Raw genomic sequence first — 27,039 nt, 5'->3', positions numbered from 1 at the left:
GATCTTGGTTCTCCTACTCTGGGTGAGACACTTTTAACCTCTTTGTGTCTATTTCCATATCTATATAATGGTGAAACTAACAATTCTTATCCTATCAAATCTCACAGGGTTACTATGAGGAAGAAGTGAGCTACTAAAAGGCAAAACTGTGGTAAACTGTTAGCTTCCCACACAAATACAAGAGACTATCAATTTTGAGTGGAAAGAGAGACAGTTGCTCTTTTCCTGTGAGAACTGTAACAGGAGGTGGACTCCTAGGAATACAGATAAGGCCACCCCCAAGTAAATCCTCTCACAAGGATAAATCATGTGAAACAACTCATAGATTGAAAAGTTAGAACAAGTGCAATATCATTATCAAACATTTCTTAGAGCTCAGATCAACAAACTAGAGATTGCAATAAGATGCTAGGAAGACGTCACTGTCCTGTTGATGTGATGATACATGTTTACACTACATAGTGAAAAGAATCGGGCGATTCAAAAAGCAAATACTCAGCATCTTTCAACATCTGGAAAACAGGATATCCCCAATTTTCAGAGAAGACCATACAACAATTAAAACTGTTCAATTTTAGCTCACATAACAATTGTAGAGAGGATCCAAATAAAGAAGCAACACAATATTTTCATTTTTGTTTAATTAAACTTTGAGCTCTAGAGAAATGAGCAATAATTTTCCCATCATTTTACTTTCAATATGAATAACGAAAACGAATGTGAATTCACCTTCACATCTTCATCCAGTTTCATAATCTTCTTAATACGAGCCAGTGGGAGTTCCTGTACTCGGAAATCTTTCTGAAATGAGTAACAACAGGTACATAAATGGTAGGAATAATCAACAGGGCATGACAGGCAGCATGAAACACTCTGATTGGTTTAGTCCCTCCTTTCAGAAAATATGGCAGGAGAGGAAGTACAAATGAAATTAACAAAATACAAGCTCTAGAGGCAAAATACTTCTTAACCAATGCAAAGCTTCAAACAAAGGGTTTCAGGATAAACTTATGATGGCTTCTAACAGTGCCCTCATGAAAAGCGGCCCCAAACAATACCAGATTCTTTGCCAGCACGATATAGAGATGTATTATACGTGTCTTCTCCCACCCCCAAGAAAGTTTACCAGCTTGCATGCAGATTAAAATGAGATTTTTGTCTTAGGGATTTTCCTCCAGTTCTTCCTTCTGATCAAGGACTGCAAGGGCAAGTGCCAGCAGCACCTGACCATAGTGATTGTTCTAATCAGCCATGTGGCACTGCCTATTTCTGACTTTTGCACTAATGTGACACCAGAAATCGGGGAGGAGCTCCTTTCCCATCACAGCAGCAAAGGCCTTGTCTCCAAAATCTGCTTGGGGGTGGGGGTGGGAGTAGAAGAGTATGGAAAAAGGGTGAGGGTGAATTTACCAGCTGTCATTTAGGAAGAGCCCTGTCAATTTTTTCTTAACAAACAAGACTAAGCTGGGGAGAAACCACTTAACTTTATTGTGGATAGGATTTAGGAAAGGGATTTTCGATTAGCACTACTCAATTACTTGCAATTTAAGTGCTTTTTCATTTTATTTTGATACTACTGGTATTTAAACACATGACCAATGATGGATGCAATTCTAGAAATAAAAATCAATTTTGGGTTTCAAAGCTGCAATGAAGAGAAAGGTGCAAAGGCAGAGATTAGCTAAAATCAGCAAAATCCCTACTGGGACTAGGTGTCAAATGATTGATTCTATAAGTGGTCTGAAACGTGACTCACCAAACCCAATATGCTCACCTGGGAATTTACATCATCACATTAAGGAGGAAGCAGCTCTTATTTGAGATTTGGTATAATTAACATGCATTAGTGAACTTTCTTTTCCAAGACCAACAGAAAACCTCAACTATACATCAAAGAAGGCAGTGGGGCATTTTGGAAAAACATCACCAGCCTTCCCAGAATCTATTTTATGAATACAGAAGAAGAGCAACTATTAGGATAAAATGTACACCGAGACATCTTACTTACTTACTTTACTTACTTACTTACTTAATTTATTTATTTGGCCATGCCGGGCGGCATGCAGGATCTTAGTTCCCCGACCAGGGACTGAACCCATGCCCCCTGCAGTGGAAGCATGGAGTCCTAACCACTGCACCGCCAGGGAAGTCCCAAGACGTCTAATTTCTCCACCCAAACCCAACAAGCTGCTTGGCTACCACTCACCTCTACAAATTTCCAACACTAATTTTTCATCTTTTCCTTTTCCAAATTAGGTATCATGTTCCATAAGCCTCTAAAAATCTAACCCTGGAGTGGTAGAGGCTTAGAAGTCCAGTTTATTAAAGTTTCACCAAAAGGAGACAGCAGGACACATACTATTCTTATTTTTTCTCCTCCTCTTTCATTTATTACTTCATGCAACTCAACTAACAGCAAATGTATGATACCTACTACTATGTGGAAGATGCAAATATATTCTTACCTTTGAATAGCCAAATAGTTTGTTAGAGACTATCACATAAGAACATTATAATCCCCTATCCTATACTAGAATGGGGGTGTAAAATCCCACACAGAAAAGAAAGAAGTGACCAGCTGGCAATGGGGGGTGTGGGGCGCTGGAGTGAGCAAGAGGAACTGGCAAACGTTCCACAGAGGGGCTGAATCTGAATTATGTCTAGGGATACTGCAAATTTGCTTGCTGGAAAAGTATGTTATTCAGACAGAGGAAACAGCATGCACAGAAGCACAGAGACAAAAAACCTGGCCTATTTAAGTTTTCAATGTATGAGCTTAGTACAGAGGGGAACAGCAGGAAAGGGAATGCTGGATTGGGGCCAGACTCTAAAGGGATTTTTTAAAAAACATTTAACTACAGAAATCAATCACTGGTCTTCCTTCTTGTGTGGCATATCACACAAAATGATGATGTTAAACAGAAATGCCAAAGAGAATACTAGGGATGATAATTCCTTTGGAAGGCCTCCCAGGATGATACACAAAGAACAAGATTATGACCACAAGATTTAGGTCTCTTGCAAGTGTGCTCTCATTTGGCTTGGTTATTTAATATAATTCCCACAAGACTGCTCTAAGATTACTTAACTAAAGCCCAAAGCTAATAAAAAGACCTCCTTCCCCAACTTGAAAGAATAAAATATTACTTTTAGAATTTCTATGAGACTAGTCTTTAATTAAAAGAAAAAACAAGAAAAGGTCAAGGATATCATCCCCACCTTGATGAGGTGTAAAATCAGGCAGAAATTTACCAAAAGCTCTGCTCTAAGCCCCACCAACCTTTTCTTTTGTGAGAAACTTTCTTATGATCCCCAAACCTTGAGATCTTAAAGGATCTTCAGATGTGCGTGTGTGGCTCATTATCGCTGACGACAGCCCAGTTTTCTATAATCTCAGCCTAGCTTTCCAGTCACATGTAAGGGTTTACGACAAGCTTATTGGAGAGGGGAGCCCCTTCACTATCGGTAAATTGGCTTTCAAGTCAATGCTCCCCTTGTCATTGGAAACCATGCAACTGACATGAGTAACATTAAACTTCTCCTGATGCTAATCCAAGTGGAAGAACAACTAACACATTTTACTCCTGGGAGTGACATCAGCATGGTAGAAGAGCAGATTCTCTCTCAGAACATTCTCGTGCTCCTGACCACAACCAAAGAACTACACTTAAAAATGTTGCCAACTGAAATTGCCGAATTTCAAGAAGTCTGAATTCACTCAATGAGAGTTCAAAGCCAAAGAAAAGTCAATGGGTCTCAGGCTGCACTAAAGAACATCCACAGTTTCAAATAATGATGAGAAATCTTTTGCAGGCCTACCTAGTCAGGCACTCACTCTGGCAAAGTCAAGATTCTATCCTCTCGAAAGCAGTGATTCTCAACCTTGGCAACATGTTAGAATCACCTGGGGGAGCTTTTGAAAAACAAGATGTCTGGGCTTTACCCCAGACTAAGTGAATCAGGAACTCTAGGGAGTGGAGTCCTGGCATCACATTTTTTGAAAACTACCCTGGTGACTGTAATCCACAGTGAGGGTTAAGGACCACTGCTTTAAAGCCTTGTTGCTCAAAGTGAGGTCCCCTAGACCAACAATGGCATCATCTGGGAACTCAAAAGAAATGCAGAATCTCAGGCTCCAATCCAAACCTCCTAAATCAAAATCTGTATTTCAACATGACCCTTATGTTGTTCACATATAGACAATAAATTCTGAGAAGCACTGTTCTACAGGAAGAACTCAAACAGCACAGGACCTATTTTTTAACAGTCCACCAACCTTTACCTCCAAGTTCTTGTTTAAATGGTTATCTGATTTGATTGTAATGGTGGAAATGTCATCTTCCAATCTGGAGGCATTGAAGAATGAAAAGATATAATTGGCGATTAAAAGAAAGTGACCTAAGCATTAAATTACAGCTAACTGAAGGCTAAATGGGATGTACGGAAGGAGCTTAAAGGAGGATTAGATTTCTCTTTAAGATTCAGCATTACTGCCTCCCCACCTGCCCCCCAAAAGACAAAAGTTAGCTTCTTCTTCCCCCCTTTCAAAGAGGTCTAGAAGGGTAAAATTCAATGCCAAGAAGTCTATTAATTATTGTTCCCAGAGTTCTCCTAAGCAGGAATACAGTATTTTACACAATCATCCTGGTGTACAATCATTTTGGTATGACTTTTAACCAACTTCAATTCCAGCTGAACACCATCTGGGTTTATGGACAATGCAGAGCTTTCAAGAGTGAGGAGAGCCTGATGGCCAAGCTGAGATGAAAGACAAATTGCTTTTGCAGAACACAGACCAAAACGACTGGGGCCAATGTCTCCAATACATCATGAACTATATCATCTAGCAAACTTCAATTACTTGTTTTTGGAACATCTTTGTCCCAGTCTTAGAGAGACCACAACACCTTATGAGTATTCTCATAAGTTTTATTTATGTTTGGATGGTTTGAACATATGGATTTTTTAAAAAATCTGGTAGACATTTTGAGATGTCAACCTAAGAGGCTCTGACGTATCTGAGGAAGTCTGGTTGTAAGTGCTGTTGAGTTCTGGAAAGGCACAGACTAAACACTAAAACATCAGCCACATTACACAGGCAGAAGTGCAGTCAGAGAAGCAGGCGCCTTCTTCGTGTGCCATAGGCAGAGGGAAAATAAAAGTTTTACAAATGGACTTTATTGGATTGCATTCTCACTCAAACTTGGCACTATGTTGCTTCACACTAAATCTGAAGCAGAGGAATCTGATTCATTCAAATATTTAACGTGCACCTATTATATGCCAAACATCATTCTAAGCATCTGATGTAAGAGATACGATGGTAGCAGTCTAGGAGTCTTTTCTCAGGGGTACACAGGAGGAAAATTTTAGTTAGCCATCAGTAGGAGAATGATTAAAGATGACTTTCCTCCTTGATCTTCTTTCTGCTTACTCATAAAACTTGAACTAAAAGTGAATCCCTCAAAGTAACCCACTTTTTAAAAAAATAAATTTATTTACTTATTTATTTATTTTTGGCTGCGTTGGGTCTTCATTGCTGCGCGCGGGCTTTCTCTAGTTGTGGTGAGTGGTGGAGGAGCTACTGTTCATTGTGGTGCATGTGCTTCTCACTGCGGTGGCTTCACTTGTTGCGGAGCACAGGCTCTAGGCGCGCGGGCTTCAGTAGTTGTGGCTCGCGGGCTCTAGAGCACAGGCTCTAGTTGTGGCACACAGGCTTAGCTGCTCCACAGCATGTGGGATCTTCCTGGACCAGGAATCGAACCCATGTCTCCTGCATTGGCAGGTGGATTCTTAACCACTGCGCCACCAGGGAAGCCCCAAATCCATTTTTAACCTCTGAAGGACTAGCTGTCTAGTGACAAAAAGTTGGTCAACACCACGATCTGCTCTGATGTCAATCAAACTTGAAAATTAAACCAAGTAGGATAAAAATCAAAGCCCACATTCCTGTTCACTGCAGCATTATTCACTATAGGCAAGAAATGAAAGCAACCCCAATGCCCACTGACAGATGAATGGATAAACAAAGTGTGGTATGTACACATACACAGGAAATATTATTCAGCCTAAATAAGGAAAGAAATCCTGTCACATGCTACAACATGGATGAACCTTGAAAACATTATGCTAAGTGAAATAAGCCAGGCACAAAAAGACAAATACTGTATGGGTCCACTTACATGAGGTACCTAGAGTGCTCACAGAAACAGAAAGTAGAATGGTGATTACCAAGGGCTGGGGAGAGGGAAAAGTGGGTGGTGGTTGTTTTAAGGGTATAAAGTTTCAGTTCTGCAAGATGAAAAAGTCCTGGAGATCTGTTTCACAACAATGTAAATACACTACTGAACTGTACATTTTTAAATGGTTAAGATGGTAAATTTCGTTGTGTTGTTTTACCACAATTAAAAAAAAAAAATCAGGGATTCCCTAGTGGCGCAGTGGTTGAGAATCTGCCTGCCAATGCAGGGGACACGGGTTCGAGCCCTGGTCTGGGAGGATCCCACATGCCACGGAGTGACTGGGCCCGTGAGCCACAACTACTGAGCTTGCGCGTCTGGAGCCTGTGCTCCGCAACAGGAGAGGCCCACGCACCGTGATGAAGAGTGGCCCCCACTTGCCGCAACTAGAGAAAGCCCAAGCACAGAAACGAAGACCCAACATAGCAATCAATCAAGCAATCAATCAATTAATCAATAAAATAAATCTTTAAAAAAAAAAATCAAAAATCAAAGTCCAACAAAATACAGAAAAGCTAGGTGTAATTTGAACTTCCAGAGTTTATCTGACCGCTCGTCTGAACCTGGATTTTTTCTGCGCTCAAGCTGGAGGACAGACTTGCTGCACTGGCCTAGTCCCACCATACCCCAGGAGGGCACTAGTTTTACACCAGGCTGATCCCAGCACTAAAACCTGATAAGCTTAACCATGAGATTATCCCCTCAAAACATGCACAAAATACCCCACTTTTGACTTTATAATTTCATTGTTTTCCTTCCTTCTGTTTTATATCTTAGTACAGATAACTACCACCTTTAGACCGCAGAAGAGAAAGAATGATTTTTCAGTGGAAATCCACCTGTGAACACAGGCCACTCCGAGAAAGCTCAAGCCAAGTTCAACTGCTGAAAATCCCCCATATAAACAAACATGACCCACAGGTACATTCAGAATATAAATTAGTTTCTCTACCCCTGAAGTCAAGTGGGCATTTATCACAGTAAGTTATTTTGTTTATTTTATTCATTCATTACCTGTTTATAGTCTGTCTCTCCCACCAGAATACATGTTCTGTGAGTGCCATGATTCCATCTGTCTGGTTCACAATTGGATCCACAGTAACTAGCATAGCCATAGTAGGTGCATAAGTATTTGTCGAGTGAACAAATAAACTGACTACGTATGTTAGAGGTTAAGGACCAAAACTCTAAGAAATTGCAACATGAGTTCTACATCAAGAAGGAATCCAGTGTTTGCTCTGCCAGGATGCTAACACTGATACCTTCAGGGCAGGAATGACACATCTAACACAGAGAGCTCCTTCAGCATTTGCTGAAATGACACCAAATGGAACATTCTTCATTAAGGATATGACACCATACTCTGACTTTTATTGCTTCAGATTCATCACTGTGCCTGACTCAGTAACTATTTAATAAATACTTATCAAATAAATGACTCTGGTTGTAATTACTACATTGTAAGCTCCTCAAGGGCCAGGGTTTTATTTGATTCTTCTACATCAGAGGTTCTCAACAGGGGATGATTTCGGCCCCCAGGGAACATTTGCCAATGTCTAGCAAAATTTTTGGTTGTCACAACTGGAAGGGGAGTGCTACTGGCTGGCATCTACTGATTAAAGGCCAGAGATGCTGCTAAACACCGTACAATGCACAGAAGAGCCCCTCAAAACAAAGAATTATCTGGCCCAAAATGTCAATAAGGCTGTTAAGAAACCCCAATCTAAGTGTATCTTTTGACACCTGGAAAGAGTGCCTGCTTACAATAGATTTGTTGTTGAATAAACTGCCCAATAGTTTTCACCAGGTCCTAGGAATTTGGCAGGGCCACTAAATCAGGCTTAAGAAATGACCTACAGCTACTGGAGGAAAGTAAGCTCTGCTTTTCTGCATTCTCTAAAAGATCTGCCTCACATTAAAGTATCTCCAAGTCAAAGCATCCACTATACATCCACATGCCTAAAGAGAGCCACTAAGATATAAAAAAAATCCTTGTAGTTACCTCGCCTAAGGTAAATTATATTTTCATTTTCCTATCCAAAGGTCAGAAATGAACTATATTTTTGTAAATGTGCTTGAGATTAAAAATACTTTAGTCCAAGTTTTGGTTATTCATCTCAAAGCTTTTACACTCTTTACAAGTTTCTCGTTCTTCCTTACCACTGTTAAATTCCGGATTTCTTCCATGACACGAGGCCAGAAGGACTGTAGGCTTTGCTGGGCATCACTGCTGCTAGCACCACCAAATCCTCCTTCTGTGGACATTCTGACAACTAAAAACAAACACATACATGAGATACATTAGAAATAATAAAGTCAGACTTTCTGTCCAGGTTATTTATAGCTTTCCTTGTGGATGTTTTCACTAATTCATTCCATTTCTCAGCTTGAGAAGGTATACAAAATTGTGCTGAAGGGGTTTTTCACACCGACTTAAGTCTTAGCAAAAAATAAGGAGGAAAGTTTTCCCTTCTATCCAGCTCATACCGCAGAGACTAACAAGGAGCTCCAAGCAGAAAATCTAAAATTGCTAGAAATCCAAACTCAAATCCTAATGTGAATCAAGGACTTTTAATGTCTTATTCTGCCGAGGGGAAAGAAAAAAAGGCACTTGGTTGCCCCAGTCTGGTCCATAATTTTCAATGCCATTCTCTCCAGTGTTTTTCAAGTTCTATGCGGCTTCTCACACTCCATGCCACAGCCTGCAGCACATACATTAAGGGTCCCCAGTGATTAATACTGTACAGAAATGTAAACCCAAAGTCTTAAAAAATAAGAGTCAAGTTTATTCTTTTGTTTTAGACACTGCGGTCCCATTTCTTTGGGGCTACTGATGATTATTATTCTTTCTAATCTCAAGCTAATCTGCCTCAAAGGACACAAAAGCACTAAAGCCTAGGCCAATAATTGAGTGGATGACACAAAGTCTCTGTACTGAAATCACTTCCCAGTTCTTTCCTTACCTGAACCATGCTGTTAGGCACAAAGCCAAACAAAGCACACCACCAACTGGAAGCTTTAAAGATGGTTGAAAAACATTGAAGAATTAAATTTAGGACAGAGAAAAGAGAGTCAGAACTTGCATTTGGTCAATTGCTTTGTGATGGGGGAGGGAAGATGAATAAGGATCCCCACCTCAGCTATAAATATAGGTAACACTGTAATGTCTTAAAAGATTTACAGGGGGGAAGTAAAAAACTCCAGATGGCTTAAATGCTTATCTGGCAAATACTTACACCCAAGAAACAGTTTAATTAAACACAAAGAGCAAGAAACTTAGTGATGTCCTAAGAATTTCTATTCTGGGAAACTATTTGAAAAGGTTTGACATGCCAGTGACAGGATGCTGGTGGACAGCTATGTAAGTCATTAAGAACTAATTCTGAAGGGCTGGAAGAAAAGCACCAAAGCCAGGTGTCACATGACCAAATTGCTACTTTCCAGGCTTCATGTGGATGCATGCTGGGCACATCACTCTCTATCAGCAGAATGGAATGAAGGCTGATAAATCTAGGTTTAGACTGTGAGGATGTTTGATTCACTCTTAAATGTTTGCCTGGGATTGTCCCAGAGGTCTCTAATTTTTTTTTCCCTTTTTCTTCTAAAGGAAATGATGAGAGGAAAGAAATGAAAGGAAAACAAGAGTACAATCTTCAAAGCAGATTTCACTCTGGTGTAATGACATTAGTGGCTGATGATGTAATGGGAAAAGGTTTGGAGCCAATTTCTGGTGCTGGAGACCTACAAGCAGCTCTATACATCAACAGGAACTCTAAGTGCTAGGAAGCAATATGATCTTGGAGTTTCTGGAGAGAATTAAAGTGAAGAATGTTGAATCACAGTTGGAAATGACTAGATAAAATCTTGAGTCCTAAACAACCAAGTAAGATCCTCTCAACTCAGCTCCCATGACATTTTCACTTATCACCATATGCACATGGCCTATACACTATTCTCTTAGATGTATTGAGAACAAAGAAACCAAGGTAATCTACAGAAATTTAATTATTTAGTTTTATTAATAGAGTCTTATGAGGTACTCATGACAATGATGAGAGTGAGACTCTAACCTTTTTAAATGGGGCAAGTAAAATCTTTCTAGAAATGAAAATAATTATCAAAAAACTTTAAAAAGAATCTAACCTTTCATTGTATGGACCCCTGTACATGACTGATCTTAACAGAATCTGCCATGAAAACTGCTATGGTCAAAGGAGGAAGATGCACAACTGCCAGTGTGATGTCTCTGTATAACTTGCTAATGATGAGTAGGTGTAGTTTGAGTGCAAAGGCCTGTGAGATTTAGAAAGTTGGTAACCAGTTTTGATTGTCCTCTGATCTCTTCCACAAACATTACCAAGGTACACAATTCAAGAAGCATTTTTAAAACCATCTGTGCACAGTCTGCTTTTAAATCTTGAATTGCCCCAACTAAGGATGTGCTGGCGCAATCAGTTCCCATACATCTGTGCAGTCAATAGATTATGAATGAATCTTTGGCTGGCTCAGAGACACACACTGTCAGAGTGGGGGTTGGGTACAGAACAGAAGTTAACAAATCTTTCTGGAACTGACAAGTGTATTAAAGGTTAAGTTTTTAACTTGAGAGACCTGTTTGAATTAGAAAATCGTAAATGGATAATGGTAAAAGAAAGTCAAGTCAGTAATAATGCCCTTTACATTTTACTGCATCATAGAAGTTTAAAACTGGGGGCGGGGGGGAGGCATTAAGAACCACCCAGGCCAGCTCCTCTAAAAGATGCTTACAGCTCTACTTCAAGCTCTGCCCAGCTCCCTCAATCCCACCCTAAGTAGTCATTTAGCTTAAACAGGAGCTCCTCCCGCTATAGTTCTAAGAAACTGGCTCACTGGTAAGGCATTCTTTTCCATCTTTGGACAGCTCTCACTGTTCTTTACATTAAGCTGAATTTACAAACAAAGGATCATTTCAGCTTTTGATTTAGAGTTACAACTTTTATGCTTTTTCCATTGAGAAACCTCTTTTTATAAATTCCTGACTCCAAAAAAATAAAGGTACTATACTTTCATCAGGGACAGAAGATCCTCTCATGAGGAAAAAGAGAAAATGGTTTGGAGCATGTTTTCTAGCATCTCTGCACAGAGATGATTTGTAGCTAATTATCTTAATATCTCTTGGGGGACTTCCCTGGTGGTCCAGTGGTAAAGAATCCGCCTTACAATGCAGAGGATGCAGGTTCAATCCCTGGTCAGGGAACTAAGATCCCACATGCTGCGGGGCAACTAAGCCTGTGCGCCACAAACACTGAGCTCGCGCGCCTCATCTAGAGCCTGCGTGCGGCAAACTACAGAGCTCGCGCGCCACAACTGCAGAGCCCACACACCCTGGAGCCTGCGTGCCACAATTAGAGAAGACAAAATCTGCACGCCACAACTAGAGAGAAGCCCGGGCACCAAGACGAAAGATACCGCATGCTTCAACAAAGATCCTGTGTGCTGCAACTAAGACCCGACACAGCCAAAAATAAAATAAAAATAAATAAATAATAAATAAATCTTAAAAAAAAAAAATCTCTTGGAAGAACATAAATTGTTACTATAAATTCCTAGAAAGTGAGTATTTTTATTCAAAAGGCTTTCCCCAAAGCAGATCCGGTCTTCACATGGGGCTTTAAAAATTAGATCAAATCTTACACAACACATCTTACGGAAACAAGTTGGTGTTCTCAGTATTTTCTGACTGTGGCAAAACTTAACATTAAAATAATAAAACCTAATCATAAACAAATGTTGCTCACCAAACACCCAACAAGTTAAAAAATATAAAGTAACCTTAGTTAATTTTATCACTTATTTTAATAATTAATACATAAATTGCAACTGAATTGATTTTGCTACAGAAGTAGCCTACTTACAACATCTACAACCCATGGCAAATATGCCAGGTTCATCTTCTAGAGTGATAAGAAAGGTATGTATTTAAAAGTAAGAAAGAGATTTATATTCCAGGATCCTTTTTATTCCATGTTAAATTGCTATCACTATCATGAGATAAAGCTATTTATATATAGTAAGACCAAGCCGCATTAGCTTAGATGACTCTTATGAAAAATGCATACTAGAATTTCCCAGATTTAGTTCATAATTAATATCAGATATATTATTCATGTTCATAAATTAGATTATAAACACTTAAATAAGACTGCCTGTTTAACTATTTAATAAAGACTTAAGGACCAGATGAAATATTGAATGTTTGTTGCTATAAGAAATCACAACTCCCATTATCTCTTAATTTATCTGGTTTTAAAAACAGTTTGCTTTCCAAAACTAAAATGGGAAGAATCAAAGTCCATCAAGAAAAGGCCATTTCTGCAATGCTCAAATCAACTGCCATCTCTCCACAAGTGTTCTCTAAATAACCCCAAGTGATCACTCCTTCCTGTAAACCTTCAGAGCCCTTAATCTGTACTTCTTCCTGCCCTCACCACATTACCTTGTATGATCATTATTTATGTATTTCTTACCATATTTCCCCTTCTGATTTATAAGCTTGTGGGTAGGACCTGAGTATGATTTATCTCTGGATTCCCTCACAGCACCTAGCTCAAAGCCTGAAAAATAATTACTTCTGAATGAAGGAGCAGGAGAGTTGTTGCATATGGCCTTTCTGAGAAAAAAGAGGCCTCTTGGAAAGCCTGGCCCTGAAATAAGACTTATTGGGACTACAAACTATCCTAGGAGTTTCAGAATAAACGAGGTTCTCTCTGGGCCTTGAAAGTATAAGTAGGACTACAATCAGAAATCCACATGACTTGCCGAAGTGAATTTAAGATAAAAGGGCATGGGACTGCTCTGGTGGTCCAGTGGTTAAGTCTCTGCGCTTCCCATGCAGGGGGCCTGGATTTGATCCCTGGTCAGGGAACTAGATTCTGCATGCCGCAACTAAAGATCCTGCGTGCCGCAACTAAGACCCGGCTCAGCCAAATAAATAAATAAATAAAATTTTTTTTTTAAAAAGATAAAAGGGCATGATAGGAAGGGGAGACACACACACACGCACGCACGCACGCACGCACGCACGCGTGCGCGCGCGCGTCCTGGAAGTTGCAAGGCAGACTGCAAAGGCTAGAAACATGGGTACATACCATTCCCAAGTGTAAACCTTTTGAAAGTCAGAATCTTCTCAGAAAGGTGACCAGGATAGATTAGCAAAGTTTGAAAAATTAATGACAATAGGTAAGTAGGAGAAGAAGGGGCAGGGGGGAGACCTGTGTTTGGCCACTGCCAGGAGGATAAGGAGAAAATCATGGAGGAAATGGAATGATTCAATCAAATTGGGATGATTCAGTCAAATTGGGATGATTCAATCAGATCACTCAAGGATAGACAATTTGTCATTCTAATATCTGGTTACTCTTTATCATTCTTGAAGAAAGAGACCTAAGGAGTTTTCAAAATATCCCAGAAGCAGAGTGCTCCTCCTTTAAGATTCCCTTGGAAGTCTTTCAAGCTCTTTCTTTCGACCAGTTACCATTCTCACCAAATCCTCCCTTAGTAATATGCTAGACATGGAACAGGATGTATCAAAATGACCAACCTCATAAAATACAAAGAAACATAAGGTTTTACTACAATATTCCCTAGTTTCTAAAACTCTGCACCTTTAGGTTTTGGCTCTCTATTTCTTGGCATGTACCTCACTCTCTCTACAAAAATCCTTTACATTATAATACGCCTAAACCCACAACACAGCTCTCTGACACAACTGAAACCAAATAGATATTGTTGGGAGATAATACCTAAATCCCTATCATCACAACAACTATTCAAGGAAAAAGGACCACAGAAAGTTCCCCTAAAATGAAGCCCAATCCTTGCCCAATGCTGCTTCCTATTAAAATACTAGAGCTGCCCCATCCCAGGCAGTCAAATTTTACCTAAAAATAATGCTCTCATTGTCAAATGCAAGCAAGTATCTCTTAGCTCAGTTGTGACTGAAAAACAAATCTAAACACTGGTACCATCTTTCATCTTAATGCACCACCACCCCAATCCAACTTGCAGCCTTTAGGCCTTTCAGGCTGAGAATGTCCCCAATCATTCCTATGTGTCTCCAACTTAACATATATCAAGCATCTCCCTATGTTCAAAGCAAATTAACTTCACTTGCTTTTTTGACTTGCATTTTGATCATGTTTTCCTGTCATTAGATGACATGCTTTTTATTTTGCCCAATTAGCAGCACTATCACATGCATTTTATGTTCCAGTACTGCTCAGGTATTTATTGACATTAGTTCCAGGCTTCTTTATTTGAATTGGCTAAAACTGTTGGGATGTTATATTTCATATGGGGAATGAGAGATAAAGAAAGAATATTAATATGAATGAATAAGAAGAAAGGGGGTAAGATTTAAGCTAACTTGTACTTGTTATTTTAGATATTCTTCCAAACTACAAAGAAAAGTGAAAACTAAATTTGAGAACTAAAATTTCTGAAACAAAACAATTCCACCGGAATTCCCTGGTGGCGCAGTGGTTAAGAATCCGCCTGCCAATGCAGGGGACACAGGTTTGATCCCTAGTCCAGGAAGATCCCACACGCTTCAGAGCAACTAAGCCCATGCACCAAAACTACTGAGCCTGCGCTCTAGAGCCCACGTGCCACAACTACTGAAGCCCACACGCCTAGAGCCCGTGCTCCACAACAAGAAGCCACCGCAACGAGAAGCCCGCGCACTGCAACGAAGAGCAGCCCCCGCTCCACGCAACTAGAGAAAGCCCGCGTTGCAGCAATGAAGACGCAATGCAGCCAAAAATAAATAAATAAATACATTTAAAACAAAACAAAACAATTCCACCAACATCAAGCTGGTTCTCATGTTTATACAGACGGACATAAGGACCATTATCAATCACAATGGCTAAAAAGCATTTCAAGCCTTAAGGAGGCATATGTTCTCCACAATAAAGCCAACCTTACACTGACAATTTCAGGAGAAAAATAACAATGTTCTGGCAATAAAAAGACCTATGTTTGTGAACTGGTCTGCTGCCTACAAGCTGGTGGCCTTGGGCCAGTCACTTCACTAAGCCATTCCAGAAGCAATGTGTACTGAACACATACTCCAAAGGCCGAAGGGGTGGTCTGGTACGGAAGGCCTACACTTCACTGCTTGAAGATGTAATAAATGAATGAATACAAGGGAAGGCAGGGTGACTAGAGAGAAAAGAGGGTTCAACAGTCCTTTCTTTTTTTTTTTTTTTTTAACTTTTTGGCCATGCCACATGGCATGCGGGATCTTAGTTCCCCAACCAGGGATCGAACCCGCGCCCCCTGCAGTGGAAGCGCTGAGTCTCAACTGCTGGACTGCCAGGGAAGTCCCTCAACAGTCTTTATTTAAGCTCATCTAAGGTTTCTACTGAAGCAAGAAAGCACTAAGCCTAGTGCCAGAAACCTTACTACTTAAATTCTAAACATAACTGGGTACCAGATGGTCATACTTACTGGCAGGTTATTACACAGTACCCCACTACTCTAAGAATGAATAATGTAGATCCCTTTCCCCAATCCCAAACAATGCCAAGTTCAGTGTTTGAGGGTGTGTCTGTCTCGAGCTCCAAAAGGTTAAGTATGAAGCCCCTTTTCAAACTGCTTACAGGAGAAATCATGCTTTCCAAAAGACTATGGGTTGGAAGCAGCTGCATACTACTCTCCCTAAAGATCTGCTCACAAAGATACATTTTCAAGTTGGCAGCAGAGATACTCTTCCTTCAAAAACAAAACATGTTTCTGTTTGCTGTCTACTACAACATAATCTTTCAAACAAGGGCTAGATCATAATACAGTGTATCTGGGAAAAAAAGGAAGGCAGAGCAACTGGTATAAGCAATGAAACTTAACAGGAAGGCATGACCAGAACATTTAAAAACCTGTTCCTGTGGAACAGAAATGGTATGTGAACATCTTACTTCACATAGTTTCTTCCTCATGCCTTTACTGATATTCAGCTTACATGACATGTACGTCTATACACTGGCATATATGACAGCAACAAAACACTATCAGTATTTTGTATGATGGAGAAAAAAGACCAAATATTTTAGTGAAGTATTCTAAAGCAAGGGTCCACAAACTACAGCCCACAGGCCAAATCTGGCGTGCAGCCTGTTTTGGTAAATTCAGTTTTACTGGAAGACTGCAGCCCCCATTCACTTACATTGTCTATGGCTGTTTCCACGCTACAACAGTAGAGCTGAAGTGCCAGAACAGAAACTGCATGACCCACAAGCTGAAAATATTATCTGGCCCTTTAGGAAAAAAAAAAAAAAAAAAAGGATCTGATAATATAATGATGGGGAAACTGAGTGTCAGAGGTTTGAAAAGCTTGCCCTAGATCACACAGCTGTTACATTGCTTCCTCACCTGTTCAACCTCCATTAGGAGTAAACTAGGCCAGCCCTCTCTACCCTACAGAAATATTTGTTAATCTCTCTGACACTCCAACCTGATGAAAGTAAATAAATTCTTGAAGGAAGAATGACAAGTACGTAACTGGGTTTTCAGACCCTGAGCCTCAAAGAGAATTCTAACATGAGCTGGAGAAAGAATAGTGCCTGTAGTCTGAGCTAAAACGTAATCTAAAACAAAGAGCCATTTTGCTTACTGGATCCCCTCTGAGACTCAGAAACTCTAAGAACAATCTTTTGCCCAGCTTCTAGCAGGATGCTGTGTTAATGTATGCCCAGGAGAGGTGAAAAGTGTGATTCTGAAGAATGTTTCAAAGATGCCAACTTAAAAGCTTTAGAGTTTTACCCTCAATTGGTCTTCACTCAGCTCAGTGCCAAAGATATCAGTATCATTCCAATTTTACAGATAAGAAAGCCGAGGATTGGGTATCTTACGTCACCTGCTCAAGGTCACAATATAGTAAATGGTGCAGCTGGAAATACAAAAGCTCTAAAATTCTGTTCTTGATTTAGTACAGCTTGTTCATTCTCACTTTTTGTTGCTTTAAGGTATGTGTATATTCAAACCGTCCAGGGAGATGAGCAGTTGGCTTGGATCACTGGCTCAAATCCTCAACCCAAAAGATCATTTTTATCCACTTGCTCACAAAATCTCTGTGGCAATCACAGAGATGCTAATGGCACTGCTATCTCCTATCATATAAACATCCTTCTCTTATTTCTCTGTTGTCTCTCTCCTTGCTCCATCACTCTCTTTTCTATTTTATCCTTCCCTCTTGCTTGTCTCTAGGACAGTCAGTAGCACCTATGAATACTCAGCAGCAAACAGTGGGGGGCAGTAAAGTACAGGGTAAATACATAAATAAAATGTATTGGACCTGGAAGGTTCTTGCTCTCTGGCTACTAACTTGTCACTTAACTTCTTGAGGCCTCTTTCACCTCACAGGGCAGCTGCAGCACACAAATGGGAAAGACACGTTAGAAGGCCTTGAAAAATACCAAGCATCATATAAATGCCAGATGGCATATCAAAATCACTGCTCAGAGCTAGATAAGACATCTACTCCTGGCCTGAACAGTCTCAAACACAGTACCAAGCCCAAAGACAAATCTCCCTCACGTACTGTAACAAGTAACCCAATTTGCTTCTTTCTCTCTCTAATTTAGACTACTTACTTTATTTTTAACATGTGTCCTAAGAGTCTTGCATCAGATGCATGGAAACAAATGCAGTGAGAAATCTTCTTCCATCTCGTTTATAAGCATAAAATAATTTTTAAAGCCCTTTAAACTATTAAATTTAGAATGAATGTACTAGTTCCAAATAAAGAATTCAAGATGGAAATGACCAGGAGTGCTCTTAACTTAAATCCTTGGGAATGTCAATGATCAGTAGCCATACAGGCTCTCCCTCTAGACAAATCCAAAAATATGAAAATTCTTAGAACACGTCTCCTTGTTCACCTCAGCCTTCTGCAAGCTGAAGGTATGTGGCTGTTCTGTCTTGCAGAAGGAGGGCAGAGGAGACCGGAAGTCTAGGCAGCATCCTACCCCATCTGGCCCCACCAACCAAGAAAAAAATTCAACACAACACTGAGCTCTGAAGAGAGTTCTGGCTGCTTCTATCTCCATCCAAGATCTTGGAGTAAAGGGAATATATTCTGAAAGCAGTAATTTTTGAGACTATCTCATGGATTGAAACCAACTTTTTAAAGTTTTTTGGGACTAGCACTGATAAGAAGCTTGCTCTCACAGTATGCACAACTATAAGAAATAAATATACCCAGTGACCACTAAACTTTTTTCTCCCCAAGAAACCATTCCTGGCACCCAATAAAACCTATTTCTACAATTATCATATTCACTTTCTTCAGACGTATATTGAATATTATTATTATTAGGCACATTATTTCTTAAGCCTAAAATTTCCATGCTCCTATTTTCTCCCCAGTTCTTATGTAACTGTCTTTGTTTCTGACACATCCTCAAGGGAAACATGCCTTGCACATAGTGGGGACAGTCAGTAGCACCTATGAATAGGACACATATACTGAATAAACAAATACAAGCTCCTCAAGAACTACTTCAAGACCCCAAGTATCTTTGACTTTACTCTGGGTTCTTTTCTTTGAAATGTGCATACGGGGAAATCCCTTCTCAAGTACCTGAGCTCAGCTGTGCAATGACCTTTGGTAGTAATACAATGGAAAAGTCAAAAAAGAGTGGGGATGGGGAGAAATCCGTTCTACTTTAGAAAATGTAGCAGAAATGTACATAATTATCTAATCATAGACTCCACTGGAAAATGGAATATTGTGCTGGTGAGTTAATCCATCTAAATACTGGAGAATTCTCGATTAAAAACCTGGAGGGTGTTATAAGAGTGTCAGTAAGAGCCTGGCTGTATTGATTTGGCTGTATGGATTCTGCTGATTCACAGACACACTGAATTCTCCCCTCTGCTTAGTGTCTTTTAGCATTGATTTAAAAGTTAAAAGAAAGCAAGCAAGAAAGGGCATGAGAATAAACAAATCCTCCAAGTCAACCAAACTCTAAATCTCCCACCTCCGTGTATACAGCTGTCAGGAACAGAGAATGTAAAGATCACTTCAAAGAATGCAAAGCAACTGAGATGGTTATGCTAATCCCTTGCGTTTGTACATGCTTTACACTTTGGAAAGTAGCTTTCTTTACATTATCTCATTTGTTTTTCACTACAAACACAACACAGGTACTAATATTCCCATCTGACAGATAAAGATACTTTATCCAGGTAGACTGAGGGACTTGCCTTAGGTTACAGGGCAAGTATATGCCAGAGCCAGAACCACAACCCATATGCCCTTATTCTCAGTTTTGTGCTCTTTCACGGCATGTTCTCTTCCCTCTTTAGAATTGATAACTCAGTAGAGGACTAAGAATTTAAGAACCTGTGGATCTTCTCAGCCTGGAACATAAATCCATCAAGCCTTTTATCTTTAGTTTTCCTGATCATTCTCCTGGAAAAAAGTACTCCAGGGACTTCCCTGGTGGCACAGTGGTTAAGCATCTGCCTGCCAATGCAGGGGACACGGGTTTGATCTCTGGTCCGGGAAGATCCCACATGCTGCGGAGCAACTAAGCCCGTGCGCCACAACCACAGAGCCTGTGCTCTAGAGCCTGCGAGCCACAACTACTGAGCCTGCGTGCCACAGCTACTGAAGCCCAAGTGCCTAGAGCCCGTGTTCCACAACAAGAGAAGCCACTGCAATGAGAAGCCCGCGCACCACAAGGAAGAGCAGCTCCCGCTCACCACAACTAGAGAAAGCCAGCATGCAGCAACGAAGACCCAGTGCCACCATAGATAGATAGACAGATAGATAGGTAAATAAATAAAGTACTCCAAAATGCCAAGATGTCAGATTCTTACACATTTCGAAGTGGAAAGCTTAAGTTTTTCAAGCTTGTTAAAGCTGCAGTTGCCCACAAGGACTGGGACTTGGGGATATCTGGTCACCAACCAAGAGGAGAAATAAAAAGGTCCAGTAGATCAAGTTCACTCTCTGGGGGCCTGGTGATGAGAAGTCACTCTATCTTTTCACTATAGTTCAGAGGAATAGCCTTAGCCTAGCCCCCCTTACTGGAGCTGTTTTCATAGCTGCACACTTATAGGAGGAATCATCTGGTTAAATTCTATGCAGTGTTTCAAAATTACAGCCTTTGCAACACTGTGAACATGGTGACGATGTTATTCTGATTATGCAGCCATTACTCTCAGAATCAAAATCCCTGTTCCAACTACCTTACTAGGGATAAAACTAAGATTATAAATCACAGCTAAGAAATACAAAGCAACTGATTATTTACGAACACCATGACTCATCTAAAAATATCAATCTCTGTGGTTCAAGGTAAGAACTCAAATATAAGAGGTGCCCAATACATACCACAAAGTATAGATTTGCACAGCTAAAGAACACTATAGGTTTCCCTGGTGGTGCAGTGGTTAAGAATCCGCCTGCCAATGCAGGGGACACGGGTTCGAGCCCTGGTCCGGGAAGATCCCACATGCCACGGAGCAACTAAGCCTGTGTGCCACAACTACTGAGCCCACATGCCACAACTACTGAAGCCTGCACGCCTAGAGCCCGCCCTCCGCAACAGAGAAGCCACCGCAATGAGAAGCCCGTGCTCCGTAACGAAGAGTAGCCCCCGCTCACTGCAACTACAGAAAGCCTGCACACAGCAACGAAGAGCCAACGAAGAAAGAAAGGAGGAAGGAAGAAAAGAACACTATAGAACACCTAACACAATTCTAACCTCATATCTATCTGGAAATCCTTCAACTAGTTATCTGACCTTAGTGAATTTAGGATTAACACAAGACAATTTCCCAACATACTGGTAGTACTCATACTAGTATATAATCTATTTGCACTATGTTTTGTTCTGAAAAGAGGGTTGTGTTCACCTATCTTGTTTGACAAAAACTTTAAAAATCACTCCATTAACTGCAAAGTACTATGTTTCATACAAACACATTACATTGCTTAGCTACCCTCAAGGGTAGTTTCATGGGCATTTGGCCAATTAATTACCAGGAGAGAAATAATCATGGAGTTCAAGATACAAATAACCAAGTAAGATGGCTGGAAATTTACCACTGTTTCTCTAGTGAAAAGTTTCTTATTGCCTTTATTTTAGACTGAGGATAATTACAACATACCTAGCCTAGAAATCTGCTAAATCCTACAGATGAGGCTATCCTATTCCTGGTAATTTACTGTGTGTGCTGCTCTTCAGTGTTATCATGACCATGCGTATATAAATTACTTGCTAAGTAAATGTTGCCAAATTCCTACTTGTGTATTTATGGCTGGCTTCATGCAGAATGCTGTCATTTAAGACTTTACAAAGCTAACACCAGTAAGATTAAGCCTGATGCAACTCAGGAAAAAAAAAAAGTCTTTGCATTGGATGGAGATGTGGGTGTATACTTAGAGCTTAAACAAGAAAGCTTGAGGTTATGCATGCACACACACAGACATAAACATACACATAACTAATCTCAAGGAGCTAATGCATAACATTTCAAGGAAATACTTGTACTTCTTCAGAAAAAGTGAAGGACAGATCGTAGGGCAGTATTGCTAATCTTTTTCATATCAAGGCACACACAGAAAATGTGTTAGTATTAGCTTTCTGAATATTTAACCTATGGGCTGATACTGATATCCTCGCTCAGTTTAACTTGTGACAAGATCATGTATCACGCACGGATACTCTAAGTATTCAGAGGAAAATGTGGGCTGGTAGCGATACCTTCACTTTGTTATGTTTCCCTAGATAAGGGAAGATATAGATATTCTCTAGTTTTAACTAAATTAACATTCCAAAACAGAACAAGTGACTTTTTAGAGTAAAGAATACTAACTCATATATGACAGCTGCACACTCAGATAATAGGGGTGCACAACCAAAACAGCTTAGAGAACACTGACCTAGAGGACTCCGCCATGCCCATTTCTAGATGTCTCAACTTCAGGGGCCAAACTTTTTTGCGTTTCCATCATTAACAAGAAGCTTTATTCTTCTGGTCCTCTGCCCACCTTCTCCCTTGATTCTCCCATCCATTCTCCAGGTTCAGCTATGATCTTTATGAGCTTAAATTCCAAACATATGTTACCAATTCTGGTACTTCTCCAAAGCTCCAGTCCTGCTTGCTAAACATCTCCAACTGGAAAGCCACCCAGAACTCAAACTCCTTTTGTCTAAAATTACATCTATCTTCTTTCCCCAAACCTGCTCCTTCTAACTTTTCTGTTTCTATCCTCCAGTTTCCCAGGCTTGAAATCTGAGTCATCCTAGACTCTGTTCAATTCTAATCAACTGCTAAACTTTGTAATAACAGTGTCCATCTCCTGACCTTTCTTCACATTGCCACTATCTCTGTTCAGGTTCTCATCACTTCCATGTAATAATAAAGATGACGGTAATAGCTAATGCTATTCATTTAGGACTGTGTGCCAAGTATGGTTCTAAGCCTTTTACACTGCTATCTCTTTTAACCCTCATAATAATCCTAAGGATTGTGAACCTAGTATGTGAACTCAATGCATAATGTTCACTGTTTCTACTGTCCTCTACTCATTTCTACATAATGATGCTTAATAAATCTTATAAAAGCACAGCTCTGATAATGCCACATCAACCTATTACCCAAAATCTCCAATGGTTTCCCATTATCAAGCAGAGACAGTTCAAATTTCTTAGCCTGGCAGTCAAGGCCCTCCAATATCTGACCCCAACTTACTTCTTCAGACTTCTTTCTTTTGCCACTCCTTCCTGTCCCTAACTCATCTCCGTATGTTCTAAGCAGACTAGACCACTTACTGCTCTCTTCAGCCCACACTACACTTTCTGAATCATGACCTTCCTCCTTCTGTTCCCCATGCCTGAAGTGCCCATGTGCCTACCTCCCTGAGTCCAACACCCAGTTAACTGCCTTCCTTCATTCCTAAGCCAGAAGAAAAGGTCTCCCCTCCTCTGAATTCTGTGTCCTTTGCTTGTACTTTCCATATCAGTTTCATATACTTGATATACATCACCTGTCTCCCCTATCAGATTGTTAGGTCCTGTAGTAAAATTTTATTTGTATACATTTTAAAAATCTCCACATAAATGAGACATGCATGCAGGTGAATTAGTGAAAGAACTATAAGGCATCCAACTTTAGTATTTTCTCAATGGTAAGAACTATATAGCTTAGGTAGATAAAAGAAAAATTCATTGCGTCTGGATACTTCCAGTCAAGAGGGTCTTCTCTTTAGTTTTCTATGTAATTGAAACTATGGAGACAGACCAAAATGACAGTACCCCCAAGAAAAAAGGATAACCAAGTGAATCAGCACTGCTGTTTGCTGTGGTTATTTTAGTCTCCCTTCTTACTCTGAACTAAGGAACACAAGGTCACAAGCTATGTTATGCCACTTTAAAGTTAAACATTTACAAGGTTTTTTTTTTTCCTTTAGTTCTGCCTTTACACTAGAATTTACCTTCATTTCTTATCCTTCAACTGCCCTTTTTCACTGCAGGATGTAGAACTGTAATTTAATTTATAGTAAATACTCTTAGAGAAAAACTTTTGGTCAATTACTGAACAGTGGAGTCTGGCTTTAAGAGAAAAATTTAAAAATTTCAAGTAGATTATGCTCTACCAGAGAATATGCAAAATAAGAACAAAAATGAAACCTACAACTACCCAAACACACACACGTGCAGATACATAATACTACTTTGCTGGTAGTAAAGATTAAAGTTAGCATAGTTAAAATATTATTTGGGGAGTATACAGACAATGATTTCTATTTCAGTCTTGTCAAATCCTTAAAATGATCCTGGGATCTCTGTTTATTAAATACAGGTTGGCTTTAAGGACACACTCGAAGAAGCAGGCCCTAACTTGTTTGGGAATTAGCTTGTTCTTGAGGTGTGTTAACAACAACAACAAGACTAACTGGCGTGCAGGTGTTGTATTTGTGTACCTTAGTTTACTTCCTTGGAATGCATGTAAGTGACCCAGCTCTCTGGGACAGCTTAGCCAGGTGGGTACCATTAGCTTCCTAGCTTATTCTCAGCTTTCTGAATAAGCAACGGGCTGAGGCAAGAGATCTTCAGATCCCAAAAGGGACAGTAAGTCTGCTGCCACAGAAGACTTTCTAACCACCAGACTCCACATGAAGACTTCTGAACCTCTTCCATGGCCCACTTTCTCTCTGTTCCTTCTGTGTTCAAAGAGCAAACCTGTACAGATGTACCAAAAAGGAAGACAAATATGAAAAATAAGAAATAAACACAGCCTAGAGGAATAAAAGAAACATAGAATGAACTAAGCAGGAGTTGAATCTCTGACCAGCCACTAAAAAGGCCAGTCATTAAAAAGCCGAAAGACTGAGACAACTAACCTCTCTGGGCCTCAACTTCCCCACTTTACAACAAGGGAACTAGGCTAGATCCCTAAATAATTTCCATTAGGCTAACTTAAGACTATATAAACTCTGTATGCATATTTTATTGGGAATAGGGATAGGCAAAAATAACTTCTTTCACGAAGAAGACCATGTATAAATGATTAGCTTTAAAAATGCTTTTTGGGTTACTGGAGCCTCCACAAAAGTATATAGCTTCTTTAAAAGGAGACCCCCATCTTGTTTTAGGAACAAAAAGTTCCCAGTGACCATGACTGCTGTTTTCAAACATACACATCCCTGAACTAGAATTTTATTTGCAGAGGTCAGTGCCAATTTTGCCAAACCTTATTCCATCTTCTTATGATTCTTTCAATGCACAGAAAGGAGGCAGACATCAATGCTGACTGACCATGCCTGAGAGGAAATTACTTAATAGGACAGGAGGAAATCAAATAGATCACAAAATATCCACTACCACCCCCCCCAGTGGGGGTGGGGGAACCCTAAAAATAGATGACACCAGGCATGTAAAATGGGTGAGAAAGAAACCCCCATGGGTTCCTGCCATTTACCCTGGAAATGTATCTCACAATAGGTATCAACTGTGAGAAATTCATTCCCGCATTTATATTTTGATGAGACCAAGTATTTTTTTTTTAAAGTCTTCATCCCAACATTTACTAGCTTACTACTACTTTGCAAGCTAAAACTACCTCCCAAGTTTGAAAACTGACAGAAAGGAGATCATATGACCACAAAGCAAACAAAAAGTGGCTCCCGTTTACTTTATAAATATTTGGTACACAAACTAAAAATGTTAACCCCTGCTTGGTAAACATCTGAAAATATCACAACCTACCTCCATTATATTGCAAATCTTAGTATCCAATCAGAACAGGTTCCCAGTTTTTATTCTGGGAGGTTCCTAAATCTAACAAGGGTTTTAAAAATATCAGTGTTCTCATTTCATCTTGTTCTAAGAGGCCCTTAATTTTTGACAGAAGGGTTAAAATTCTTCCATAGGAATCTTGGTAAAGAAATGTTTGATGGTCTCAATGTCTGCATTACATAGGGTCCTGTCAGCATAAACAGGTATATGCAGGTGAAGGTATGTGAAACCAGATTAAAAAGAGATGTACCAGGTTTAAACAAACTCTTTTGTAAACATATTAAAATAATGGCATTTTCTCTTTGATGTCACACCTAACTCCATAAGCATTTAACCCCTAGTTTAGACTAGTAACAGCTAACGTTAATGCAGTACTTCACAACTTGCAAAGCACTTTGACATACATGATCTCATTTGAGACTCACCACTAAATAGAAAGGTGCTATTTTTAGGTTCCATTTTTACATGTGAGGAAGCTGACACTAAATGGCTGACTTGCCCAAGCTCACAAAGCTGGTGATAGCTGAACACAGGTCTCCTGCTTTTGCTACTGCACAATGCTGCCTCAAATAATGTAATCAGAGTAAATAAATGCCCAAATCTCAGACCCCATCTAAGTCTCCCCCGCCAACACACGCACCCACCCTCCAGCCTAAGTTATAGTTAGCTAGTTAGCTGTAGGTCTTTGCTCCTTATGGAAGTAGAGTTTTCTTCATTTCTCTGGGAAACATTTATTTGGCTAAAGTGTTAAATGAGGAGATCATATTAACACCATTCAACATATACTGGAAAATATCTTAGTCACCAGGGGCTCTGCATAGGCATGCCTATGTGCACTTTCCCAGGTTGTAGGGCAGATTCTCAGAGTCCCTAAGATTCTCATGACCCTAAGAAGGTTAACAACCCAGACTAGAGGCAGTAGCTACGTATCTTTCCAAGAAGCTAAATCCACAAAGTTCTTAATTTAAAGAGTTTTATCTAGGCCTCATTCTGTGAGCCATTTACCTTCTGCCTCCCCCGCTCCAGGCCTTCTCCCAGGGCCAATAGGCTCATTCAGTATCTACAACTGTTTTTTAAATCCCATTATTAAAAACTGGAGTAACTGGTAACATATAGATCAATGACTTGTAAACAATAAATTTAAGTTAAAATAATTAACTGTTAAAACGTAACCTTTAACACATATGCCTTTCTCTTAGGACTTAACTTCCCAGAATGACCGTTGCCTTTTTTTTTTTTTTTTTCAGAATGACTGTTTTCTTACCATAAGCATTCCAATTTCCCAAAAGAAGTTTCACAAACATAACTACCTTGAACTCCTGAAATACCGTTCTTCACTAAGAACCCTCTAGATTACATAGAAGACAAGGTAGCATGCAAGGAATTCTGAATCTGTTAGGCAGTTCACTCAACTATCATACCAAAAGGATTTAAATTTTTTTTGCTGGGGGGAGGGAATGAAGAAGAATGGGAGAGAATGAATACAGCCCCATTGTCTTATTGCTTGAAAA

General features: G+C 39.9%; 1 protein-coding gene across 3 annotated transcripts in view; it reads right to left on the bottom strand.

Moving 5' to 3' along the window:
- Positions 1 to 27,039, bottom strand: part of NFYC (nuclear transcription factor Y subunit gamma) — a 62,943-nt gene that overhangs the window by 21,147 nt on the left and 14,757 nt on the right. For all 3 annotated transcript variants that reach the window (XM_059919913.1, XM_059919928.1, XM_059919922.1), the window contains exons 2-3: positions 8,400 to 8,512; positions 730 to 801 (exon numbers count right to left, since the gene is read on the bottom strand). In XM_059919913.1, the coding sequence (XP_059775896.1) occupies positions 730 to 801; positions 8,400 to 8,504 (177 nt within the window). In that variant the 5' untranslated portion in view covers positions 8,505 to 8,512. The remainder of the gene's footprint in view (positions 1 to 729; positions 802 to 8,399; positions 8,513 to 27,039) is intronic.

The sequence above is a fragment of the Balaenoptera ricei genome, chromosome 1 (assembly GCF_028023285.1).
Source record: "Balaenoptera ricei isolate mBalRic1 chromosome 1, mBalRic1.hap2, whole genome shotgun sequence".
NCBI lineage: Eukaryota > Metazoa > Chordata > Mammalia > Artiodactyla > Balaenopteridae > Balaenoptera > Balaenoptera ricei.
This window is presented reverse-complemented; position numbering and strand designations above follow the sequence as displayed.